Genomic DNA, 19,610 nt, shown 5'->3' on the forward strand with positions numbered 1-19,610 from the left:
AATTAAGAGGCAATTTAGCATGGCCAATCCACCTAACCTGTACATCTTTTAAGTTGTGGGGGGTGAGACCCACGCAGGGGGGAGTGGGGGGCGGGGGGGGAGGTCCGAATTCGACACTGACAGTAACCCAGGGCCGGGATCGAACCTGGGATCTTGGTGCCGTGATGCAGCAGTGCTAACCACTGCGCCCCCAGGCTGCCTTACCATTTTGGCGTAATGTAGATAGTTTAATATTCAAGGCACTTGCTCAGTGAATAAAGCCACAAGAATCCATGGGTTTTGAACAAACAAAAAAAATAAAACTTCCTGTACAAGGTGAGAAAGATTATGCAATTTACAAGATCTATCTTATATTCTTAACATTCAGAGTTAGTATTAGGTTAACAGCCAAACTGTGGTTGAACACACCATAGTACACGATCAAACCACATTCCACGGATTTTTCAACAACCCACCCAGACGTCAGTAACGCTGAGTCGACCAATCTCACTGAAAATCTGTCTCTCTAGCTTGGATTACTCTCCAAATGCCACTCAACCTGGACCTCATCTGCGGGATTTCAGTCTCAATTCCCGAATTTCATTTCCCTGAATTCTCAAGCACTCGAGTAGCAGCTCGCAAGCACAACTTTAGCTCTTCGGCTGCACTGAGCAGAACATTACTGCTCCGTAGTGATACCTTCACTCCAGCAGCGCTGAGTCATCAACCTTCGACTGCCTTCTTGGATCTTGCCGCAGCCTTTTTCTTGTCTGGAGCCTGTTTCACTGCTCCTCGCCTTTTAATTGAACTGGGACCATTTCCTCTCTGGGACTCATCTTTTGGGACCTCTCTTCCCCAATGATGCTCCGCTCTCAGTCACGCAAACTAGGTTTTTCACCCCGTTTTCCAATCCTGCGCAGGCACCCAAGGACTTGGGTGCAGATCTGCGCGTGTGCAGCTCGCTTATTGTTTGTCGGGAGTTCAAGTTCCCAACCTCCGCACTCGACATTAAGGTAAGTTAAATTTCATAACATGTGAAAAGATTTCCATGCATTCAATCATGTTTGTTTTTGTTTCCAATTTCCAACATTTATCTTTTTTCCCTTTTAATCAGAAACAAGTAACCATAAGGAAACTGTACAGTGACTGAAAGTACAATCCTTAACCTCTTATATTACAAAATAAATGATCAACACTAGTTTTTTCAATGGTAAATATAGAATAATTAGGCCATATGGAGAGCTACTGTATCATAACTGTCTGATGAAAGAGTTTCCTACACTTGTACTCACCTTTGTCCAAAGGAGAATATGGGTGACTTTGAAGTATTATAAACTTCATAGTTGAGACTTGATCTTCACTGGCCGTGCCAGCATTTATGTCCATCCTTAGCTGCCCTAAGAAGACAGTGGTGGGTCTTCTTCCTGAATTGCTGTAGAAATTTGATATAACTGAGGGTTTATTATCCACTTTAAGGGACATTTAAGAGACAGCCACATGGGCGCTAAACAGGAATCACACACAACTCAGACTGGGCAAGAACAGAAAGCTTCCATCCCTAAAGGAGCTTGGTGTACCCTGGAAATTTTCGACTATCCTTCAACTTCATAGTTATTTACGGGTACCAGCATTTGATTTACAGCTTTTCAAAACTAAATTCAATTTGGATTATTAGTCTACACCTCCGGGTGGCTGGTTCCTGCTGCAGATCGGGGCCAACAGCGTGGGTTCAATTCCCCTACCGCCTGAGATTCATGAAGGCACCGCCTTCTCAACCTTGCTCATCGCCTGAGGTGATCCTCAGGTTAAATCACCACCAGTCAGCTTTCCCCCTCATAAGAGGAAAGCAGCCTATGGTCATCTGGGATTATGGTGACTTTACTTAACATATTAGTGGTCCAGTAACATCCTAACCACTACCTACACCCTACTACCGTTAAGTTGTGCTGTCAGCCATTGCTGGTACTCAACTTGTAAACGAGTAGATGATTAACAGAGAAATATGGAGATGAAACATGAGAAAATGTGACAATCAAAGAACGTGGAATACAAACTGAAAGAGAATAAAGAATTGCAGAGTGGGGTGAAAGAATTGCAGAGTACACTGCATTTTTAAAAACCCCTCCTGTTTGCAATTGGTTGTATTCATGTTATCACAAATACTGTTTTTACAGGTTACTAAGGAGGACAGGTCTTTCACAGATATAATGAAATGTTACAGAAGCCAACCCCAAGCCAACAGCCACGTGAGTTTCCATTCGATCTTCATGCTTCGTTGTTTGGCCCTTTTGACAAGAAAATATAAAGAAATCTCACTAAGTGGTTTTTTTGCAAGTAACTTCTGCTTTGTGTAATAATCTTGAATCATTTTTATTCAGGTATATAGAAGTGTTCTTCTTAAAAGAGGGCGATGGTTGAGGATGACTGATATTGAAGAGTACACAGAGGAAGATGTAGACATGGAAGAGCAGGGTGAGTCCTATTCCACTACTGAGAATTTCAATATACTTGGTGACAATTTATGGAACTTTTCTGAGTTAGCAACTGGTTTAGATTTAACGTGGAGAATGTTGAGGCAAAGAAAGAAAATGTTCTGTTTCAACACGCCAATTTCTATTCCGCATGCTTGAGTTCTCCCTCAACCTACCCATTTATCTCTCTCCCAAAATCTTATTTAAATCCCACCTTTTCGATCAGGTTTTTGGTGATCTCTTTGGTTTAGCATCACTTATTACAGGGGTTCCAAATGGGTTTTCGCGGGACCCATGCAGGGGTCAGTGCTCAGTTGTACACTGTGGGGGTGGGCCATGAAGAGGCAGTGGGGGGGATCCGAGAGTGGGGGGGGGAGGAGTGGATGCTCCCATTTAAAAATAACAAGAAGGTAAGTCTTGGAAGTATTTGTTGCATAACAGATTTTTTTGTTACAATAAATGTATTCATGTAAGTCAAAGAAATATCTTTTAAGCTTATTTTTGTATGTGTGTATCTATTGCGCAATAATTTTTTTTGTGGTTTAATTCTTCAATATAATATTTCTCAGAGGTGCCTTCAAAGAAAATAAAATGAAATTCTTAATATCCTTCTGTGAGATTTAGTTTCTTTGTGCAACATATTAGACTTGCATTTTGCACCGTTATTATTTTACTGTATACACCGTGCTAAATCTTGGGAGGTCAAAAGGGTTGCACAGCTGGAAATGTTTGAGGCACCTTGATTTATTAGGTTTGGTTAGGGCTATGGGGAAAATCTGTGTGTGTGTGTAGGTTAGTTGCTCTTGCAGAGAGATAGCGGACAACACACCGGCCAAATGAGACCTTCCATGCTGTTTTTGTGATTCTACATCTCTGTGCAAACCCTTTTTCCCCCATATTTTAAAATATAGATCCTAAGGAGTCCAGACGGGAGGGATGTGGAGAGGTTGTTTCCTCTTGTGGAATAATCTAGAACAATGAGTCTAAAAATAAGGGTTCGCCCATTTAAAACCCAAAGCAGCACAGTGGTATAGTGGTTAGCACTGGGGTCTCAGTGCCAGTGACCCGGGTTTAATTCTAACCTCGGGTGACTGTCTGTGTGGAGTTTGTACATTCTCTCCCTGTCTCTGTAGGTTTCTTCCAGATGATCCGGTTTCCTCCCATTGTCCAAAGATGTTCAGGTTAGGAGGATTGGCCATGCCAGATTGCCCCTTAGGGTGGGGTTGCAGGAAAAGTGCGGGAGGTTGGGCCTAGGTGGGGTGGTCTTTCGGAGGTTCGATGCAGACTTGATGGGCTGAATGGCCTCCTTCTGCACTAGAGATTCTGTGAAATGAGATAAAATATTTTCTGAGGATTGTGAGTCTTTGGAACTCTCGTCCTCAGAAGGTGGTGGAAGCAAGGTCTTTCCGGCAGAGTTGGGTGGATTATTGGTGAGCAAGGGGGTGAAAGGTTATTGGGAGTAGGCGAGATGCTCAGCCATGATCTTAATGGCAGAGCAGGGTCAAGGAGCTGAAAGGACTCTCCCTGTTCCTAATTCATCTGTTTGTATTGGTGCTTCATGAATGCAGGTTGTTATTGTGATAAATTGAAACATCAGCTCTACAGGTACCATTCCTTCTCTCTTCCAAGTCAGACCATTTCATTATAAATAGTCAGACACTGCACATACTTTGGCATTTGGGATGTTGGTTCTCTCCATCAATGCCCTCGCACCACATATGCCAGGGGAACAGATGGATGGTATGGGAAATTGAAATTTTTAAGGAGTGCTCTTCTCACATTGAAATTTAAGTACATTGCTGGGGCAAATTAGAGAGTCCTTTATAACAATAATCTTTATTATTGTCACAAGTAGGCTTACATTAACACTGCAATGACGTTACTGTGAAAATCCCCTAGTCGCCACACGCCTGTTCGGGTACACTTTTTAAAATATATTTAGAGTACTCAATTAGTTTTCTTCCAATTAAGGGGCAATTTAACTTGGCCAATTCACCTACCCTGCACATCTTTGGGTTGTGGGGGCGAAACCCACGCAAACACGGAGAATGTGCAATCTCCACACGGACAGTGACCCAGAGCCGGGATTGAACCTCGGCACTGTGAGGCAACAGTGCTAACCACTGAGCCACTGCTGTCCTCGACCTGTTTGGGTACACTGAGGGAGAATCCAGAATGTCCAATTCACCTAACAAGCACGTCTTTCGGTCTTTGCCCTTCTGATCTGGGAGCACAGAAAATGACAGTTATATTTCCCAGCACCGATTTCCTGTACCTTGAGTAACACTAAAAATAATTGTAATTACCCTCCGGGTTCACTCCTGCTTTGATTTTCACTGACAATGGAAACTGAAAAGACATTTTCTGCTTGGCGTAATCAGTTATTTTAGGAGGTCTATCTTAAAACTTGAGAATAACAATTTTATTTTCCTTTTTATTTGTGCCACTTCTAGTGCCCAGTGGTGATGATTCTAACGTGAAAAATAACAATGCACTTGGCCCTGACGAGACAAGCAACCCTCCAGTGTCGCCAGCCAGATTGCCCAAAACATATCCTACAGCTGTGGAGGAAGAGCGGGGTGACCTGATTAAGTTTTATAACGGTATCTATGTGAACAGGATTAAAGAGTTTGCGCTGAAGTACTCCAATGTAAAACTGGAGTGTGGGGTAAGTAAACTTGAGCGTTTGAGAACGCGGATCAGCATTTCTGAAATATAGAAGTGCTCGATGTGCAAAATGATTTCATAGGTCAAATTCCATTCTTATTTGATGGGCTTCCTGCATTGCTTTACAATTGGTGTTTTGGGGAGCACATATTGCAAATTTCATTTTGCAAGGAAGTAGCAACTTGTTCTGACTATCAAATACTAAGGGCCTATAACTCCCTCATTATGTGAGAAAGTTAAATTCCATATTCCATTTTATTGCTACCTCTAGGGTTTTTACAAGTTTTTTTTTATGCCTTCTATTCTGCAAATCCACCTATTGCCTTTGGATCTAAATGATAAAGCAGAGTTAAGATGTCTCCCTTTAATATAATACACTTTGTGTTTACAGCTCGAACAGTATGTGGGAGAGATTGTGGATTTGAGGGCACAGTTCAATTCAAAAGATTGAACCGTTTGATATATTGGGGCTGATTTTAACCAAACCTGCCACACAGGATCATGTGCAACATTAGTTTTACACCCCATCCCTTTAACGTTTCTCTACATATGTAGCAAGACAATATTCCAGCTTGGGCAATGGTCATGTCCAACAACAGAGAATCAAACCACTTCCTTTTGACATTCAATCGCATTATCATCGCTCAATCGCCCACTATCAACATCCTGGGGCTTACCATTGATCAGGAACTGAACGGGACTGGCCATATTAATACAGTGGCTACCAGGGCAGGTCAGAGGCTGGGAATTCCGCTGCGAGTAACTCGCCTTCTGAGCTCCCAAAACCCTTTCCACCATCTACAAGTCACAAGTCAAGAGTGTGATGACTACTCCCCACTTGCATGGATGAGTGCAGCTGCTCCAACAACACTCGAGAAGCTCAGCACCATCCAGAAGAAAGCATGCACCACATTAAGCTTTCACTCCCTCCACCACTGATACACAGTGGCAGCAGTGTGTACCAACTTGAGGTGCTTTGCAGCAACTCACTATGATTCCTTTGACACCACCTTCTCAGGGAGTATTGGGGACCAGCCAGCAGCGCCCACATCGCGTGAATGAAGTTTTAATAATTAACACTAGCAGACAACAAAATTGGGCAGTGTAAAACCAAGGTTGTATCCAATCCCATTAGGTGGGTAAGATCCCACCTAATTGTGTCCAGTAAATGCTGAATTTAGCATCTTCAAAAACTGCCCTTTTAGATCCAAGACAGCCAGCTAGGAAGCTGAACTTTTAGATTGATATATTCATATAGATTCAAACTTTTTTAAAATAAATGTTTGAACAAAGTATATTTACCGTTATGTACACAGAATAAGATATAAATATATATATATATAGAAGAGAAGGGCACACAAACATACAAAAAAAAAGTAATAATAAAAAATAAATAAAATAAAGTAACTGGTAAGGTCTTATGCACCAGCTTAACAGTAGCAACTCAGTCCAATTGGCAAAATTATTTACAACACAAGTAGGCATCTGTTTGCGCGGGGGGGGGGGGGGGGGGCATTTGGATGCCGGAGAAACAATTACAGACGGCAATATGCGAATGGACCTGGTGTTGGTGTTGTCACTTGCTTCTCCCGAACGGATTTTGCTGCCGTTGTTGTCTCGCGCTCACCTCCGCTTCAGCCATTCCTCCCGTCTTCCGCCTCTATTCTCCTTGCTCTCTGTTCCTGTAGATGCCAAGTTTGTTATCGTTTCCCGTGCCCTCCTTCCGTCTGTCATTTCCCTGCCTCTCTCCTCCCTGGTTCTCCTCTATTGTTCCCTGTCTCTTCCCCCTCCCCCCCCCCCCGCTTCTGCCCCTTTCTACACACGCCCCCCCCTCCTCCTCCTGTGGTTCGCCTTGCTTTCCTCTTAGGTTTAGCTATCGTCGTCGTCGCCCCCCCCCCCCCCCACGCCCTCTCTCCCCGGTCTATCTCTCCCTCATGCTTTGGCTACTCACCCCTGTTTCTTGGCTACCTGGCTATTCTTCTGCTTGTTCGTTGGCCACAAACAGATCCCGGAACAATTGGGTGAATGGCTCCCACGTTCTGTGGAAGCCGTCGTCTGACCCTCGGATGGCGAATTTGATTTTCTCCATTTGGAGAGATTCCGAGAGGTCGGACAGCCAGTCAGCAGCTTTGGGTGGTGCTGCTGACCGCCAGCCGAACAGGATTCTAAGGCGGGCGATCAGGAAGGCAAGGGCAAGGGTGTCCGCCCTCCTCCCCAGGAATAGATCTGGCTGGTCTGAAACCCCGAAGACCGCCACTTTCGGGCATGGCTCCACCCGCATCCCCACCACTTTGGACATTGCCTCGAAGAAGGCTGTCCAGTACCCCGCAAGTCTGGGGCAAGACCAGAACATGTTGGCGTGGTTGGCCGGGCCTCCTTGGCACCATTCACATCTATCCTCCGCCTCCGGGAAGAACCTACTCATACGGTTTCTTGTTAAGTGGGCTCCATGTACCACTTTTAGTTGCGTCAGGCTGACCCTATGCAGTGTTTCTCGCCAGAGTCCCCACCCTATTTCGGTCCCCAGGTTCTCCCATTTGTTTCTTGTTGCGTCCAGTACGGTGCCGGCCCTTTCTACCAGTCGGTCATAGATGTCAAAGAACAAAGAAATGTACAGCACAGGAACAGGCCCTTCGGCCCTCCAAGCCCGTGCCGACCATGCTGAACGACTAAACTACAATCTTCTACACTTCCTGGGTCCGTATCCTTCTATTCCCATCCTATTCATATATTTGTCAAGATGCCCCTTAAATGTCCCTATCGTCCCTGCTTCCACTACCACCTCCGGTAGCGAGTTCCAGGCACCCACTACCCTCTGTGTAACAAAAACTTGCCTCCTACATCTACTCTAAACCTTGCCCCTCTCACCTTAAACCTATGCTCCCTAGTAATTGACCCCTCTACCCTGGGGAAAGGCCTCTGACTATCCACTCTGTCTATGCCCCTCATAATTTTGTATACCTCTATCAGGTCGCCCCTCAACCTCCTTCGTTCCAGTGAGAACAAACCAAGTTTATTCAATCGCTCCTCACAGCTAATGCCCTCCATACCAGGCAACATTCTGGTAAATCTCTTCTGCACCCTCTCTAAAGCCTCCACATCCTTCTGGTAGTGTGGCGACCAGAATTGAACACTATACTCCAAGTGTGGCCTAACTAAGGTTCTATACAGCTGCAACATGACTTGCCAATTCTTATACTCAATGCCCCGGCCAATGAAGGCAAGCATGCCGTATGCCTTCTTGACTACCTTCTCCACCTGTGTTGCCCCTTTCAATGACCTGTGGACCTGTACTCCTAGATCTCTTTGACTTTCAATACTCTTGAGGGTTCTACCATTCACTGTATATTCCCTACCTGCATTAGACCTTCCAAAATGCATTACCTCACATTTGTCCGGATTAAACTCCATCTGCCATCTCTCCGTCCAAGTCTCCAGACAATCTAAATCCTGCTGTATCCTCAGACAGTCCTCATCACTATCCGCAATTCCACCAACCTTTGTGTCGTCTGCAAACTTACTAATCAGACCAGTTACATTTTCCTCCAAATCATTTATATATACTACAAAGAGCAAAGGTCCCAGCACTGATCCCCGTGGAACACCACTGGTCACAGCCCTCCAATTAGAAAAGCATCCCTCCATTGCTACTCTCTGCCTTCTATGGCCTAGCCAGTTCTGTATCCACCTTGCCAGCTCACCCCTGATCCCGTGTGACTTCACCTTTTGTACTAGTCTACCATGAGGGACCGTGTCAAAGGCCTTACTGAAGTCCATATAGACAACATCTACTGCCCTACCTGCATCAATCATCTTAGTGACCTCCTCGAAAAACTCTATCAAGTTAGTGAGACACGACCTCCCCTTCACAAAACCGTGCTGCCTCTCACTAATACGTCCATTTGCTTCCAAATGGGAGTAGATCCTGTCTCGAAGAATTCTCTCCAGTAATTTCCCTACCACTGAAGTAAGGCTCACCGGCCTGTAGTTCCCGGGATTATCCTTGCTACCCTTCTTAAACAGAGGAACAACATTGGCTATTCTCCAGTCCTCCGGGACATCCCCTGAAGACAGCGAGGATCCAAAGATTTCTGTCAAGGCCTCAGCAATTTCCTCTCCAGCCTCCTTCAGTATTCTGGGGTAGATCCCATCAGGCCCTGGGGACTTATCTACCTTAATATTTTTTAAGACACCCAACACCTCGTCTTTTTGGATCACAATGTGACCCAGGCTATCTACACCCCCTTCTCCAGACTCAACATCTACCAATTCCTTCTCTTTGGTGAATACTGATGCAAAGTATTCATTTAGTACCTCGCCCATTTCCTCTGGCTCCACACATAGATTCCCTTGCCTATCCTTCAGTGGGCCAACCCTTTCCTTGGCTACCCTCTTGCTTTTTATGTACGTGTAAAAAGCCTTGGGATTTTCCTTAACCCTATTTGCCAATGACTTTTCGTGACCCCTTCTAGCCCTCCTGACTCCTTGCTTAAGTTCCTTCTTACTTTCCTTATATGCCACACAGGCTTCGTCTGTTCCCAGCCTTTTAGCCCTGACAAATGCCTCCTTTTTCTTTTTGACGAGGCCTACAATATCACTCGTCATCCAAGGTTCCCGAAAATTGCCGTATTTATCTTTCTTCCTCACAGGAACATGCCGGTCCTGTATTCCTTTCAACTGACACTTGAAAGCCTCCCACATGTCAGATGTTGATTTGCCCTCAAACATCCGCCCCAATCTATGTTCTTCAGATCCCGCCTAATATTGTTATAATTAGCCTTCCCCCAATTTAGCACATTCATCCTCGGACCACTCTTATCCTTGTCCACCAGTACTTTAAAACTTACTGAATTGTGGTCACTGTTACCGAAATGCTCCCCTACTGAAACATCTACCACCTGCCGGGCTCATTTCCCAATACCAGGTCCAGTACCGCCCCTTCCCTAGTTGAACTGTTTACATATTGTTTTAAGAAGCCCTCCTGGATGCTCCTTACAAACTCCGCCCCGTCTAAGCCCCTGGCACTAAGTGAGTCCCAGTCAATATTGGGGAAGTTGAAGTCTCCCATCACCACAACCCTGTTGTTTTTACTCTTTTCCAAAATCTGTCTACCTATCTGCTCCTCTATCTCCCGCTGGCTGTTGGGAGGCCTGTAGTATACCCCCAACATTGTGACTGCACCCTTCTTATTCCTGATCTCTACCCATATAGCCTCACTGCCCTCTGAGGTGTCCTCTCGCAGTATAGCTGTGATATTCTCCCAAACAAGTAGCGCAACGCCGCCTCCCCTTTTACATCCCCCTCTATCCCGCCTGAAACATCTGAATCCTGGAACGTTTAGCTGCCAGTCCTGCCCTTCCCTCAACCAGGTCTCTGTAATGGCAACAACATCATAGTTCCAAGTACTAATCCAAGCTCTAAGTTCATCTGCCTTACCCGTAATGCTCCTTGCATTAAAACATATGCACTTCAGGCCACCAGACCCGCTGTGTTCAGCAACTTCTCCCCGTCTGCTCTGCCTCAGAGCCACACTGTCCCTATTCCCTAGTTCTCCCTCAATGCTCTCACCTTCTGACCTATTGCTCCCGTGCCCACCCCCCTGCCATACTAGTTTAAACCCTCCCGTGTGACACTAGCAAACCTCGCTAGTGTCGCTACAGTTTCCTTTATCTAGTATGCTTGCGTCCAGTAACTCTTCCAGTAATGTCTGTCGTGGCAGTTGTGTGTACGTCCTTGTCTTCTTTCATAGGAAGTTTTTGAGTTGCAGGTAACTTAGCTCGTTCCCTCTGGCTGGCTGGAATTTATATAGATTCAAACTTGAGTTGAGCTTCCCCCTGTATCTCGACCAGCGTTTCCATTGAGGATTAAGCCCCATTACTGCATGCTGAATGAACTAATCCCAGCCCATGCAATAAAGAAAGAACTTGCATTTTTGTAGCACCAGGGGCGGGATTCTCCGACCCCCCCGCTGGGTCGGAGAATCGCCGGGGGCTGGCTTGAATCCCGCCCCCACCGGTTGCCAAATTCATAAGATCTTCCCTCCATACCAGGCATGCGCCGCCCGGCAATGTCATTTCCGCGCCAGTAGGTAGTAGGTACATCCACCGTGCTGTTGGGGAGGGAATTCCAGGACAGGGAAGGAACGGCGATATATTTCCAAGTCAGGATGGTGAGTGACTTGGAGGGGAACCTCCAGGTGGTGGTGTTCCCAGCTATCTTTTCCTCCACTACAGGTTCTGTTGCAAAGGTTGGATTGATTTTTTAGTGTCTGACACTGCTTTATTCCTGATGATTTACAGTCTGAGAAAGATTAAGAACCTCCCAGCACAATGAATAATGGAGACAAGCCACCAAATTGATGGCTATTTCCATTCTATGAGGAAACAGCATCAAGATTAGCTCATTAGATTCTTAACTGTCTACTGTCGCAGATTACTTTTTGTCCTTAAAGTATTGTTCAATCCTCTAAAATTGCGAATATCATTTTCCAAATATTTCCTGTGGAAATATGATCCAGAAATATAAGTATTTCTTCTTAATAAATGGTGGCTTTTGGCATCACATTGCTGTACGCTGACACACCAGCAGTGTGTTGACCCCTACTTGTCTTCTCACACTGCTGGGTGTCTATTACAGCCTTGCTACCATGATCTGGTTGGCCCTTCAAGGAGGCCATTTTCATCATCTGGATTGTTTGGTGGGGTAGATAGCTGCCATGGCCAAAAGGCCAGCAAAAATTGAGTCTGTAGTAGTTGTTGTATTTGCAACAATACGATGAAGAAATGCTCAAGGTTCCTTTGGGAAAATTGTTGGAAAAACTCTCTGGTCTGCTGTATTCTTTTACACCTTGTATCCAGTGAGTTAGTGCTTGGGAAAAGCTAGTTTGGCTCTAGTAGGGCAAAGAAATCTAATGTAATGGGAAGCTTTTACCATGGTGTGTGGAATACACTCCAGGCATGATGGAGTGGCACAATGGCACTGCTGCCTCACAGCGCCAGGGACCCGGGTTCAATTCCAGCCTTGGGTCACTGTGCGAAGTTTACACTTTCCTCCTGTGTCTGGGTGAGTTTCTTCCGGGTGCTCTGGTTTCCTCCCACAGTACAAAGATGTGCCAGTTTGGTGGATTCAACATGCTAAATTGCCCCTTAGTGTCCAAAGATGTGTAGGTTAGGTGGAGCTATGGGAATGGGGTGGGGAGTAGGCCTAGGTAGGGTGCTCTTTCGGAGCGTTGATGCAGACTCAATGGCCTTCTACACTGTAGGGATTCTATGACTTCTATAATTTCCGAATAATCGGTTTTGGGTTTGATTAATAGCTGATTTTTAAAACTGGCTATATGGAATTTAATTCTGGTGTATCAACATCAAATTACAGCTTTTGATTTCTACTTTGACAGGTGGAAGCACCGCCACTGTCTCCTTTTCCAAATGTTATACCCCATCCTGTATCTCCACGGCGGATATCACAGCGACATGCAGTCTATATCTCCCCTCACAAGAACGGCACTTCCCTCACGCCACGTACAGCCATGATGTACAGATTTAACCGGAGCCCATCAAAGGTGCGTTCTTGCTCACATTGGTCACATTTGTGTTTCTGTTTCAGGTTATTTAGCAGATTTACGACCAGTTTTCTAATAAAATAAAATAATTAGCATCTTAACTGTGTAATATTAGGGGCAACATTACTTACATGGAAACATACATCGAAAATAGAAGCAGGAGGAGGCCATTTAGCCCTTCGAACCTGCTCCACCATTCGTTATGATCATGGGTGATCATCAAGTTCAATACCACGATCCCACCCCCCTCCCCCCAATATCCTTTGATCCCTTTATTCCCAAAAGCTGTATCTAATTCCTTCTTGAAATTGCCTAACGTTTTGGCTTCAACTACTTTCTGTGGGCATGAATTCCACAGATTCACCACTCTCTGGGTGAAGAAATTTCTCCTCCCATCAATCCTAAAAGGTTTATCCCTTATCCTCAAACTATGACTCCTAGTTCTGGACTCCCCCACCATCGGGAACATTCTTGCTGAATCTACCCTGTCTAATTCTGTTAGAATCTTGTAGGTTTCTATGAGATCCCCTCTCACTCTTCTGAACTCCAATAAATATAATCCTAACCGATTTAGTCTCTCTTCATATGACAGTCCCACCATCCCAGGAATCAGCCTGGTAAACCCTCGCTGCACTCCCTCCATAGCAAGAACATCCTTCCTCAGACTGCACATAATACTCCAGGTGTGGCCTCACCAATGCCCCATACAATTCAAGTAAAGCATCTCTATTCCTATACTCTGATCCTCTCGCTATGAAGGCCAACATACCATTTGCCTTTACTGCTGCTGTACCTGCATGCATACATTCAGCGACTGATCCACGAGGTCATCAAGGTCTTGCTGAGTACCCACCTCAATTTACACCCATTCAAATAGTAATCTGCCTTCCTATTTTTTGCTCCCAAAGTGGATAACTCACATTTATCCACGTTATACTGCATCTACCATGCATATGCCCACTCACTCAGCCTGTCTAAATCCCGCTGAAGTATCTCTGCATTCTCCTCACAGCTCACTCTCCCACCCAACTTTGTATCATCTGCAAATTTGGAGATACTACATTTAGTTCCCTCGTCCAAATCATTAACATATAATGTGACAGTTGGGGTCTGTTTTCGAAAACTCACCACTATTCTTAGAAGTCCCCCGATATCAAAAAGGGCCGACATTCTAAAAGGTGAAACAGGGATTCTCAATCCGCGACTCCAAAACAGGCTTCAGTGGGTGCTAATCTGGTCAAACTATGTTTTCAAGTTATCCCCCGGTATAACCCATACCTTCTCCGAAGATTTCATCTACTTACCACTTAGTAGCATCGATCCTGGGTCCCGCATTGCTAAGTAAGTAAAGTAGACTTGGAATAACCACAATTTCAGGTTAAATTAAGTTATTTTATTATATTTTTTCTTTTAAAAGCTGCAAATACTTTCTTTACAGAAAGGAAAAAGATCTTGCTTCTGGATCCTTCTGGTTGGTTGAAGGGACCTTCAGGCCCACCTTGACAATCAATCTTCTTTAAAGTCTGGTCTTCTTTAGATGTATTCGCTGGTTAGCTCGATTGCTATGTCCTATCTTTCCCATGTACCGAGCTGTGATAGCTGACTCTGCTGGCTATCTCTGAGCTGACTCTGCCTCCTCTTTAAATTCTAGTCTTCTTTAGATGTATTAGCTATTTTAGCTCGGCTGCTCTGCCGCTCTGCCCTGTCTCTTTCCCATGGCCGAGCTGACTGTAATCTGACTCTGAACTGCTTCTCCCCTCTCTCTTGAGTTCTGCTTCTGGTTAGTTCCTGCTCTGGTCTCTAGGTTTATATATTTTTCTAACAGTTATTAAGTTTTTATGACGTTATTGTCATAACATTTTTCACTTTGATTGTAAAAAGTATCTTTTATTTTTAATATATTTTATTCAAAATTTTGTGGCCAAACATAACAGTACATAGTTTTTCTTTTGAACAACAACAAAGCAATATAAATAACCGTGGCCAATTTTAAACCCCCCCCCCCCCCCCCCCCCGGTTGCTGCTGTTGTCGTCTTCTTTTCCATTCCCTCTATCTTTCTGTGAGGTAGTCGACGAACGGTTGCCACCGCCTGGTGAACCCTTGAGCCGAACCCCTTAATACGAACTTGATCCGTTCTAACTTTATAAACCCTGCCATGTCATTTATCCAGGTCTCCACACCCGGGGGTTTGGCTTCCTTCCACATTAACAATATCCTGCGCCGGGCTACTAGGGACGCAAAGGCCAAAACATCAGCCTCTCCTGCACTCCCGGCTCTTCTGCAACCCCGAATATAGCCAACCCCCAGCTTGGTTCGACCCGGACCCCCACTACCTTCGAAAGCACCTTTGCCACCCCCACCCAGAACCCCTGTAGTGCCGGGCATGACCAGAACATATGGGTGTGATTCGCTGGGCTTCTCGAGCATCTCGCACACCTATCCTCTACCCCAAAAAATTTACTGAGCCGTGCTCCAGTCATATGCGCCCTGTGTAGAACCTTGGATTGTATCAGGCTTAGCCTGGCACACGAGGACGATGAGTTTACCCTACGTAGGGCATCAGCCCACAGCCCCTCCTCAATCTCCTCCCCCAGCTCTTCTTCCCATTTCCCTTTCAGCTCATCTACCATGATCTCCCCCTCGTCCCTCATTTCCCTATATATGTCCGACACCTTACCATCCCCCACCCATGTCTCTGAGATCACTCTATCCTGCACCTCCTGCGTCGGGAGCTGCGGGAATTCCCTCACCTGTTCCCTCGCGAAAGCCCTCAGTTGCATATACCGAAATGCATTCCCTTGGGGCAACCCATATTTTTCCGTCAGTGCACCCAGACTCGCAAACGTCCCATCTACGAACAGATCTCTCAGTTGTACTACCCCAGCTCTTTGCCATGTTCCAAATCCCCCATCCATTCTCCCCGGAACAAACCTATGGTTATTTCTTATCGGGGACCGCACCGAGGCTCCTGTCTTTCCCCTATGCCGTCTCCACTGCCCCCAAATTTTCAATGTAGCCACCACCACCGGGCTTGTGGTGTATTGCTTCGGTGAGAACGGCAACGGTGCCGTCACCATTGCTTGTAGGCTAGTCCCCCTGCAGGACGCTCTCTCCAATCTCTTCCACGCCTCTCCCTCCCCATCTCCCATCCACTTACACACCATTGAAACATTGGCGGCCCAGTAATAGTCGTTTAGGCTCGGTAGTGCCAACCACCCCCTGTCCCTACTATGCTGCAAAAATCCCCTCCTCACTCTCGGGGTCTTCCCAGCCCACACAAAACTCATAATACTCTTCTCGATTCTCTTGAAAAAAGCCTTCGTGACCACCACCGGGAGGCACTGAAACACAAAAAGGAATCTCGGGAGGACCACCATTTTAACTGCTTGCACCCTACCTGTCAGTGACAGGGGCACCATGTCCCATCTCTTAAAGTCCTCCTCCATCTGTTCCACCAACCGCGTTAAATTAAGCCTGTGTAATGTACCCCAATTCTTGGCTATCTGGATCCCCAAGTACCAGAAGTCCCTTGTTACCTTCCTCAACGGTAAATCCTCTATTTCCCTGCTCTGCTCCCCTGGATGCACCACGAACAACTCACTTTTCCCCATGTTCAATTTATACCCTGAAAAATCCCCAAACTCCCCAAGTATCCGCATTATCTCTGGTATCCCCTCCGCCGGGTCCGCCACATACAACAACAAATCATCCGCATACAGAGATACCCGGTGTTCTTCTCCTCCCCTGAGTACTCCCCTCCACTTCCTGGAACCCCTCAATGCTATGGCCAGGGGCTCAATCGCCAATGCAAACAATAACGGGGACAGAGGACATCCCTCCCTCGTCCCTCTATGGAGCCGAAAATAATCAGACCCCCGTCCATTCGTGACCACGCTCGCCATCGGGGCCCTATACAGCAACTGTACCCATCTGATATACCCATCTCCAAAGCCAAATCTCCTCCGCACCTCCCACAAATAATCCCACTCCACTCTATCAAATGCTTTCTCGGCATCCATCGCCACCACTATCTCCGCTTCCCCCTCTGGTGGGGGCATCATCATTACCCCTAGCAGCCTCCGTATATTTGTGTTCAGCTGTCTCCCCTTCACAAACCCAGTTTGGTCCTCATGAACCACCCCCGGGACACAGTCCTCTATCCTCGTTGCCATTACCCTGGCCAGAATCTTAGCATCCACATTCAGGAGGGAAATGGGCCTATAGGACCCGCATTGCAGCGGGTCTTTTTCCTTTAGGGGGAGCGATATCGTTGCCTCTGACAGTCGGGGGCAGCTTCCCCTCGCCTCATTAAAGGTTCTCATCAGTAGCGGGGCCAGCAGGTCCATATATTTCCTATAGAATTCCACTGGGAATCCGTCTGGTCCCGGGGCCTTCCCCGCCTGCATGCTTCCAATCCCTTTCACTACTTCCTCCGTCTCAATCTGTGCTCCCAGTCCCGCCCTCTCCTGCTCCTCCACCTTAGGAAATTCCAGCTGATCCAGAAAGCACATCATTCTCTCCTTCCCTTCCGGGGGCTGAGCTTCATATAATCTTTCATAAAATGCCTTGAACACTCCATTCACTCTCTCCGCTCCCCGCTCCATCTCTCCCTCCTCATCTCTCACCCCCCTATCTCCCTCGCTGCTCCCCTTTTCCTCAGTTGGTGGGCCAGCAACCTGATATACCCTCCGCCGGGTCCGCCACATACAACAACAAATCATCCGCATATCTCCCCATATTCGTACTGTACACCCTGTGCCTTCTGCCATTGTGCCTCTGCATTACCCGTGGTCAACAAGTCAAATTCTACATGTAGCCTTTGCCTTTCCCTGTACAGTCCCTCCTCCGGTGCCTCCGCATATTGTCTGTCCACCCTCAAAAGTTCTTTCAACAACCGCTCCCTTTCCCTACCCTCCTGCTTTCCTTTATGTGCCCTGATAGATATCAGCTCCCCTCTAACCACAGCCTTCAACGCCTCCCAGACCACTCCCACCTGAACCTCCCCATTGTCATTGAGTTCCAAGTACCTTTCAATACACCCCCTCACCCTTAAACACACGCCCTCATCTGCCAATAATCCCATGTCCATTCTCCAGGGTGGGTGCTGTTTTTCCTCCCCTATCTCCAGGTCCACCCAATGTGGAGCGTGGTCCGAAATAGCTATAGCCGTGTACTCCGTCCCCGTCACCTTCGGGATCAGTGCCCTTCCCAAAACAAAAAAGTATCCGTGAATAGACTTTGTGGACATAGGAGAAAAACGAAAACTCCTTACTCCTAGGTCTACTAAATCTCCAGGGGTCTACTCCTCCCATCTGCTCCATAAAGTCCTTGAGCACCCTAGCTGCAGCCGGCCTCCTCCCGGTCCTGGACCTCGATCTGTCCAGCCCTGGGTCCAGCACCGTATTAAAATCTCCACCCATTCCCAACTTTCCCGCCTCTAGGTCCGGGATGCGTCCCAACATACGCCTCATAAAATTGGCATCATCCCAGTTCGGGGCATATACGTTCACTAAAACCACCTCCTCCCCTTGCAATCTGCCACTCACCATCACGTATCTGCCCCCACTATCCGCCGCTATGGTCTTTGCCTCAAACATTACCCGCTTCCCCACTAATATAGCCACCCCCCTGTTTTTTGCGTCTTGCCCCGAATGAAACACCTGCCCCACCCATCCTTTGCGAAGTCTGACCTGGTCTATCAGTTTCAGATGCGTCTCCTGCAGCATAACCACATCTGCCTTAAGTTTTTTTAGGTGTGCGAGTACCCGTGCCCTCTTAATCGGCCCGTTGAGCCCCCTCACATTCCACGTGATCAGCCGGGTTGGGGGGCTCGTTACCCCCCCCTTGTCGACTAGCCATCTCCTTTTTCAATCCAGCTCCTCTCCCGGTTCCCACGTAGCCGTATCTCCCCCCAACGGCGCCCTCCCGCCCCGACCACCCCACCCCATACCAGCTCCCCCTTCTCCCCAGCAGCAGCAACCCAGTTAACCCCCCCCCCCCCCCCGCTAGATCCCTTTCTAGCGTAATTGCACCCCCCATGTTGCTCCAAGAAGTCAGCAAACTCTGGCCGACCTCGGCTTCCCCCGTGACCTCGGCCCCCACTGTGCGAGGCCCCTTCCTTCCTGCTTCCCTGTTCCCGCCATGATTACCATAGCGCGGGAACAAAGCCCGTGCTTCCCATTTGGCCCCGCCCCCAATGGCCAGCGCCCCCAGCTCCCCATCCTCCCTCCCCCACGACATGGGGAAGAGAGAAAAGTTACAGGGTCGCAGGATTAACAACTTGGGAAATCATCTCTTCCCCCATTTCACCCCACGTAATCACCTCACCACTTTGTCCCAAACGTTCTTTTTCTAGCCCGGCTATTCCAGTTTCTCCTCGACAATAAATGTCCACGCCTCTTCTACCGTTTCAAAGTAGTGGTGTTTCCCTTGATGTGTGACCCACAGTCTTGCCGGCTGCAGCATTCCAAATTTAACCTTCCTTTTGTGCAGCACCGCCTTGGCCCGATTAAAGCTTGCCCTCCTTCTCGCCACCTCCGCACTCCAATCTTGATATACGCGGATCACCGCGTTATCCCACCTACTGCTCCGGGTTTTCTTTGCCCATCTGAGGACCATCTCTCTGTCCTTATATCGGAGAAATCTCACCACTATGGCTCGAGGAATTTCTCCAGCCCTCGGTCTTCGCGCCATAACTCGATAAGCTCCCTCCACCTCCATCGGGCCCGTCGGGGCCTCCGATCCCATTAACGAGTGAAGCATCGTGCTCACATATGCCCCGACGTCCGCCCCTTCTGCACCTTCGGGAAGACCAAGAATCCTTAAATTCTTCCTCGCATTATTCTCCAGCACCTCCAACCTTTCCACACACCTTTTGTGTTGTGCCTCGTGCATCTCTGTCTTCACCACCAGGCCCTGTATTTCGTCCTCA

General features: G+C 47.1%; 1 protein-coding gene across 6 annotated transcripts in view; it reads left to right on the forward strand.

Annotated features, from left to right (window-relative positions):
* rbl1 (retinoblastoma-like 1 (p107)) overlaps nt 1–19,610 on the forward strand; it is a 133,928-nt gene that overhangs the window by 93,400 nt on the left and 20,918 nt on the right. For all 6 annotated transcript variants that reach the window (XM_072515382.1, XM_072515380.1, XM_072515381.1 and 3 more), the window contains 4 exons: nt 2,154–2,225; nt 2,358–2,451; nt 4,904–5,118; nt 12,514–12,678. In XM_072515382.1, coding sequence (XP_072371483.1) covers nt 2,154–2,225; nt 2,358–2,451; nt 4,904–5,118; nt 12,514–12,678 — 546 coding nt within the window. The remainder of the gene's footprint in view (nt 1–2,153; nt 2,226–2,357; nt 2,452–4,903; nt 5,119–12,513; nt 12,679–19,610) is intronic.

Source organism: Scyliorhinus torazame, chromosome 8, assembly GCF_047496885.1.
Source record: "Scyliorhinus torazame isolate Kashiwa2021f chromosome 8, sScyTor2.1, whole genome shotgun sequence".
Taxonomy (NCBI): domain Eukaryota; kingdom Metazoa; phylum Chordata; class Chondrichthyes; order Carcharhiniformes; family Scyliorhinidae; genus Scyliorhinus; species Scyliorhinus torazame.